The following is a 7152-nucleotide window of genomic DNA, read 5'->3' as shown; positions in this document are numbered from 1 at the left end:
GGTCCCGCGGGCGCAGCGGGGTGGGGGCCGGGGAGCTGGCGGACGTCCCTCGGCGCGCAGGACGACCCCAGCACGGAGGACTGTCCGGCCCTGGCGCCAATGCAGAGGTCAAGTCTGCTGTGGTCTGCTAGTGCCTCTCCTCACCAGCCCCGCGTCTTTGCGTCGCTCTGGGCTATTCTCGGCCCTTCGCATTTTCATAAAAAAAAATTTAAAGTCAGCAGGTCCTCCCCCAGGCAGCAGGGCCACGGTTTGGTAGCTGGTGGTGAAGGAAAGCCCTTGTTTGCATCCATGCCCTGGGACTATGCCTGAGTGGCAGCTGTCACTCAGAGGGACAGAGAAAACACAACAAAGAACACAAAAAACAAACAAAAAATTTGAAATCGTCTTTTTACCCCCGTTTACACAAGCAAACAAAAAAAATTCGTTGGGAGTTTTGTGGGTGTCATGTTGCGTCTATAGGAAGATGTGGGCGGAAGTGGTGTCAGCACAGCACCGGCCCTTCTGGGTCATGAGCAGACTTGCTTCCCCGGTTTCCAAGGTCTTTGATTGTTGTCAATCACGTGAAGGGTCTTGCGCATGTTCTGTTAGGCTCATCCCTGGCTCGATGATCATTTTAAAAGCTATAGGACTTGGCATCTGGTTCAAATTTCACTTTCTAACTCTTTATTCCGGGTGCACAGAAGGGCCATGGCTTTTATATCCAGCCCCCTTACTACCCTATTAAATGCAAGAAGTTCTCTGCAGATTATTTCAGATTTTCTGCATTCACAACCACATAAGCTACGCAGAATGCCGGTTATGTTTATTCCTTTGCTCGCCTGACCTCGTTGGCTTGAAGCTCAGGCGTGTGACCCATGGGAGCCCTCACCCTGTTCCGTCGGCAAGGAGGGCTTCGAGCGTTCCCACCGCAGACCGGATGTGTGCTGCACGCCCTTGGCAAGGTTAATGCCCTTGATGCCCTTCTCCTAATCTGCTGAATTTTCAACCTGAAAGGAAGTTAAATTTAACATCTGATATTCTGATGGTCACGTGATGTCTATCCTCCATTCTGTGTTGAATTACATGTAGTAATTTTCAAGTGTTAACACCATCTGTTGCTCTTGGAACTGACCAACGTGGCCATGGTTTATCCTTTGCAAACATGGGTGCACTTGGGTTTGTTAACATTTCTCTCTGGTGTTTTTTTACCTTTTCTTTTTTTGAAGAAAAAATTAAAAAATTAAAAAAAATTTTTTTAATGCTTATTTTTAAGACAGAGAGAGACAGAGCGTGAGCGGGGGAGGGGCAGAGAGAGAGGGAGACACAGAATCTGAAGCAGCTCCAGGCTCCGAGCTGTCAGCACAGAGCCCGACGCGGGGCTCGAACCCACGAACCGTGAGATCATGACCTGAGCTGAAGTCGGATGCTTAACTGACTGAGCCATCCAGGCGCCCCTACTTTTTCTCCTTTTAAAGTTTATTTATTTATTTTGAGAGAGAGAAAGCGAGCGAGAGAGAGAGAGAGAGAGCGAGTGAGCAGGGGAGGGGCAGAGAGAGGGAGAGGAGAGAGAATCCCAAGCAGGCTTTGTGCTTTTGGTGCAGAGCCCGATGTGGGGCTTGATCTCACAAACCTCGAGATCATGACCTGAGCCAAAATCAAGAGTCAGACGCTTAACCACTGAGCCCCCAGGCGCCCCGGATTTAGGATTATGTTAACAGAGCCCCCAGCTTCCTCCTGATGAGTGACTGCACGGTATTTTCCCACGTCTTTCTACTTTCAACTTGTCTCCACCTTTACATTTCTTAGATCCTCTGTAACCTGCAGGTAGCTGGGGTTTTCCTTTAACCTGTCAATTTGTTTTCTTTTAATTGCAGCAGCTCATCTATTTTCATTTGTTATAATGAATAATGTATTTGAAACCCCCCCATTTCACTCAGAAAAATACGGGGCTCCTCTCCTCTTTCCTTCCATTTCTCTTTTCTGACATTTTTTGGATTGATGTTTAGTATTCTATTTTCCCATCAATTACATTAGAACTTAATCATAGAACTCCGTCTCTTTTTTTTTTTTTAAGAAAGACTTCTTTTAAAATTATTTTTTTGAGAGAGTGCAAGTGAGTGAGGGGCAGAGAGAGAGGGAGAGAGAGTGTGGAGCTGGACGTGGGGCTCAAACCCACAAACTGTGAGATCATGACCTGAGCCGAAATCAGATGCTTGACTGACTGAGCCACCAAGGCGCCCGAAGAAAGATCATTTTTTTTTTTGAAAATTCACACTGGTAACAGAGGAAAAGGACAAATTATATTTTTAAGGCATTAAAAAACATTGCCTAAATTTGCGGATTAAAAGAGGTGAAAATATACAAACAGGAAATGCCCAGGATGCGGACGGGTTTAGCTACGCCTTTGGACAGAGCTGGCCATTAAGTTATCCGGCTACAGCCTCATGCCTTCATCTCCACTCACGTTAGAGCCCATGAAAATCCCACGGGAAAGTAACTGGCTGTTACTACGACAGGTATCTTTTTCTCCATTTAGTACAAGGTCCGACTCTACGTAGACTTCAGGTAACTCACATTAAGATTTACTTTATGAACTGAAATACCATCTACCTTGGTGAGTGCTCCATGTGCCCATACTGTGGCCTTGGGGGATTTTCCAGAATCTTCTGACAGGGATCTTTGTCTTATCCAAGTAGTGTATTAGTTCCATTTCTGTCATCTTCCAGGACAGTGCGAGCATCCCAGACCCTCCAAGTCCTCGCACCCTTTCTCCAGGTACCTGTCCTGGCTCTTCCTCCCCCCCCGCCCCCCGGGGTCACGCCCTCACTGCTCATGGCTATTTCCACCTACAAAATCTTTTCCTGGCTTTTCTTTCTGGGCTTTCATCCCAAAGCGTCCGTTTCTCCGTGAAGAACACAGCCTGTGGCAGAGTCTGTCGTGGTGCTTCCCGAAAGGCAGTTTTACTGGGTCACAGCCTTGCCTCTGTCACCACCCGCCAACTTCCGGGCCCCATCGCCCCTGCGAGAAGCCAGCTTCTGCGTCACCACCATACCTTCCATGGAGTTCCATCTTCTGTCTGCTGTCAGATCTATGCGGCTTTGGTTTTTCAGACATTTTACCCTAAAATACCTGTTGGGGACTGAAGGTGTGTGTCCCCCAAATTCACATGCTGAAACCTGAGCCTCAGGTGTGATGGTGTCAGGAGGTGGGGCTCTGGGGGGCTGTGAGTGGGGTCCCCGTGATGGGATTAGTGCCCGTTCATGCTTCCCTCTCCGCTTGCTGCCAGGTGAGGATACAAGGCGTCCGGAGATGGGAATCCGAGAAAGGGCCTCCTGGGACCTGAGCGCGTGGCCACTCTGATCGCAGGCCTCCAGCCTCCGGGACTGTGAGGCACGCATCCCCGCTGTTCACAAGCCACCCCGTCTATGCTCTTTCTGTACAGCGGCCTGAACGGACCAGGACCACACTGAAGTGCAATTTTCTTTGTATTAATTATTCCACTTGGAGATCATGGGCGTCGAGTCGATGCCTGGATGTCTGCCGTCAATGCTCGGAATATCTTCTGCCACTATCTTTTCAAATATTACTCCTGCTCCATTTCACCCCCTCACATTCCAGACGCGCAGACGTCAGAACTCCTTGCTACTTCTCCCGCGCCTGATACTCTTCCTTTTGTATCTTCCTTCTGTTTATCTCCTGGGGCTTTAGCCTGAATATTTCTTCTGGTATTTTCTGCTTCACTAAACCTCTCTTCAACTGTGTCTAATCTGTAGAAAGATCTACCCATTGAGCTCTTTCTTTTGTTTGTTACATTTTTCAGTCCTAAATTGCTCAGTTCTTTTTTATTCTTCTAATTCTGTCAAAATATTGTCTTCAAAGTGCTTAAACACAGCGAGCATAGTTACTAGAATATCTGTCTGATAACTCTGTCAGCTGGAGCCACCCTGTCACCTGGAGCCACTATGGGTCATTATTGTCCTCTGGTTCTGGCTTTTGTGTACCTTGTCTCATCCCCACTGGGTGCTTGGTTATTTTTAGCCGAGTGCTAGACAGTGTGTGTAAGACAGGACAGGGTGATTTGAGGCTTCCTGAGATACTCTCTCCATCGAGAAGATTCACAGTTGCTTCTGGCAGGTGGTTAGGGACATCAGACACATGGCATCACCTTAATCCATGTAGAGAGGGTGGCATTATTCAAAGACTGGCATTGGTTTCTGTAAGGACTTACCAACTAAGTGACTCAGCGTCTCGCACAGACCCTTCTCCCTGCCTCCCCCTGGGGAGGGTCCAGTGGCTGTGACCGGCACAGGACCCCAGGACTCTGGGGGATGGGCCATGCTGATGACAGCAGTGAGCCGTGTCCTCACGGTGGGAGCACTCGAGAGTCTGTAGTCAGTATGAACTCACACTACCTCACAGAATACTGAGACAACCCTATCGTCACCCCATTTTCCAGAGCAGCAAACCTCACAGAGGTCATGTGACTTGTCCCAAAGCATCGGCCGGTAATAGGAGCCTTGATTTCAACCATAACCCAGGGCAGCCATGCTCCTACCTAGGAAGCCAGTTTTCACTCCTTTCTGGACATCAACTCTCCCATGCAGCAAAGGGGGTGTAGTCGCACGGCTCGGCGCCCCTATCTGTAAAGTGGGGACAAGGACGGTACCCGCTTCCAGATGTTTTGAGGGTCGGAGGAGTGGCCACCTCTTAGGGCAGGGCCTGGCTGGGGTCCTGAGAGGTCAGGACAAGGAGCTCTGGGTGTGAATGTAAGAGGCAGTGGGGAGCCAGCAGGTGACGTGGGCCAGTAGAGGAGGGCTGGGCGGGGAGCCGCAGGGACTCTGCCGCCATGTTTCACACACTCAGGGGCGCCGTCCCCACAGCACCCTGCAGCTGGACCCCCAGGAGGGTCAGGGACGCGGACTCCCTGGCCCCCGCTGGGTGCTTGTTGGGCGAGCCTGCCGTGGGGCCGGAGAGACGCAGGTACCTGGGACTAATTGGAATCACCTTCCAAGGGGACCTCGGATTAATTGCATCAGAAATCGCTTCATTAACAGGCCTAACAAAAGGTGTCGTTATGTTTCCCATTAGTGTCTTTCATCTGCGGCCTTGGCAGAGCCCTGAAGAGCTCTACCCTCTGCTCGCAGGCTCCTGCTTTCCACACTGCAATCAGGGCCCTGAGCCTTGACCCTGCGGCCCGGTGCCTGAGGGAAGGGCCGCCGCCCGGGCCACCTTGCTCGTTGCTTTCTCCCCAAACGGGGCTCCTCCTCCTTGTTCAGGAAAGGATGGAAAACCGCGTCCGTCTGTCTTGGGGTCTGTAGCATCCACACGGTGAGGCTCGTGATTTTCCAGGGTGCCCGTGTTGGACATGTTCCCATGCCCAGTTCAGTTCACCCAGGAGGGCACCTGACACCCGTCCCGCAGATCAGCTCATCCCCCAGGAGGGGAAAGCTACCCGCCCACGGCATCACTCTCTCTCTCTTTTTAAAGTTTATTTATTTTGAGAGACACACAGAGAGAGGGCAAGCAGGGGAGGGGCAGAGAGCAAGGGAGAGAGTCTCAGGCAGGCTCCGTGCTGACAGCGCAGGGCCGGATGCGGGGCTCGGACCCACAAGCCATGAGATCCTGACCTGAGCCGAAACCAAGAGTTGGACGCTTAACTGCCTGACCACCCAGGTGCCCTGCCGCTTTCTCTTTTTAAACATAAACCACTTCCTCTTTGTTTAAAAAAACCAGATAAGGGTCCCTGGGCGGCTTAGTCAGTTGAGCGTCTGGCTTCGGCTCAGGTCATGATCTCACGGTTCGTGGGTTTGAGCCCCGCGTCGGGCTCTGTGCTGACAGCTCGGAGCCTGGAGCTGCTTCAGATTCTGTGTCTCCCTCTCTCTCTGCCCCTCCCCTGCTCACGCTGTCTCTCTTGCTCTCAAAAATAAATTTTAAAAAACATTAAAAAAATAAAAAAAAAAACCAGATGAAACAAAACACAGGCCCTGTTTTCCCAAAGTCAGTTCCTTGGAACACCTGTCTTGCCCACTGTCTGCCTGAGGCTCTGGGCAAATCACAGAAAGGCGTCTGACCAGCTTGGCTTAACCCTCTGCCTTCCAGGGCCTCTTCCTGAGGGACTGCCCGGGGACGCAGTCCTTTGCTAACGCGCCAAACGCGTTGCGTCAGGAGGATTCGACGGTGAGGGTCTCAGTCCAGCCCCACTGGCTGACGCCCGGGGGGCGCAGGGGCTGCCTCGGGGGCCAACCCGGCGGGAGCTTCCCGCGAACCCGGCAGCCCCAGGCCCGAGGCCAGTGCCTGGGCAGGAGAATTTGGGGCGCCTGGTGAGAAACGGAAATGCGGAGCCTCGGTTTTAAGGAGCACTCAAGACTGCCAGGAGGNCGCTGGGGCCCCCCAGCCTCAGGGACGCTCTGCAGAGGCCGTGCCACACCGGCCTCGAGGGGAAGGCCGCTCGCCACGCGCCCGCGTGGGGTCACGTCTTACCTTGTGTGCGGCGCGCGCCGACGAGGGCTGGGCCACCAGCAGCCGCACCACAGCGTCCCATCGCTCGGCGGTCTGGCCGTCCCGCGCGGTCACGGTGAAGGCCACCTGGTCGGAGGGGATGCGCAGCTCCCGGGTGGCAAAGACCGTCCCGTCCGCCCTCACTTTGAAGTCCACGCTGTTGGTCTCATACTGCGTCCCCTTGGCCCCCAGGCAGCTGCTGAAGGAGACTGCAAGCAGAGGGGAGAGGGGGTCAGGACCCGCCCGGCGCCGGGGCGTCGTGCGGGGCGGCGGGTTCTGGGCGGTAACGACTTAACTGACTTGTGGGCCTTCAGGGAATGTGCTTTACCTCCACCCCCCAGGGACGCAGCCGTCCGCCTTGGAAGAAGGGAACAGGGAAGCAAAGGAGGCATTGTTCTCACATGGAATCCGCCGCCCCGCCTGCTGCTCTCCACCTCTGCACACCACCCCCCTCCACCTCTGCACACCACGCCCCTCCACCTCTGCGCACCACGCCCCTCCACCTCTGCGCACCACGCCCCTCCACCTCTGCGCACCACGCCCCTCCACCTCTGCGCACCACGCCCCTCCACCTCTGCGCACCACGCCCCTCCACCTCTGCGCACCACGCCCCTCCACCTCTGCGCACCACGCCCCTCCACCTCTGCGCACCACGCCCCTCCACCTCTGCGCACC

At 53.6% G+C, this 7152-nt stretch overlaps 1 protein-coding gene across 1 annotated transcript in view; it reads right to left on the bottom strand.

The window, feature by feature from the left end:
- CDH4 (cadherin 4) overlaps positions 1–6871 on the bottom strand; it is a 132038-nt gene extending 125167 nt beyond the window's left edge. Inside the window, 2 exon segments of the mRNA XM_077756301.1 lie at positions 6460–6686; positions 6806–6871. Coding sequence (XP_077612427.1) covers positions 6460–6686; positions 6806–6869 — 291 coding nt within the window. The 5' untranslated portion in view covers positions 6870–6871.
- Between the last annotated feature and the right edge of the window lie 281 nt (positions 6872–7152).

Source organism: Crocuta crocuta, unplaced genomic scaffold (assembly GCF_008692635.1).
Source record: "Crocuta crocuta isolate KB4526 unplaced genomic scaffold, BGI_CrCroc_1.0 scaffold123, whole genome shotgun sequence".
Lineage (NCBI taxonomy): Eukaryota > Metazoa > Chordata > Mammalia > Carnivora > Hyaenidae > Crocuta > Crocuta crocuta.
Note: the sequence above shows the minus strand (reverse complement) of the source record. Positions and strands in the feature narration are given on the sequence as shown.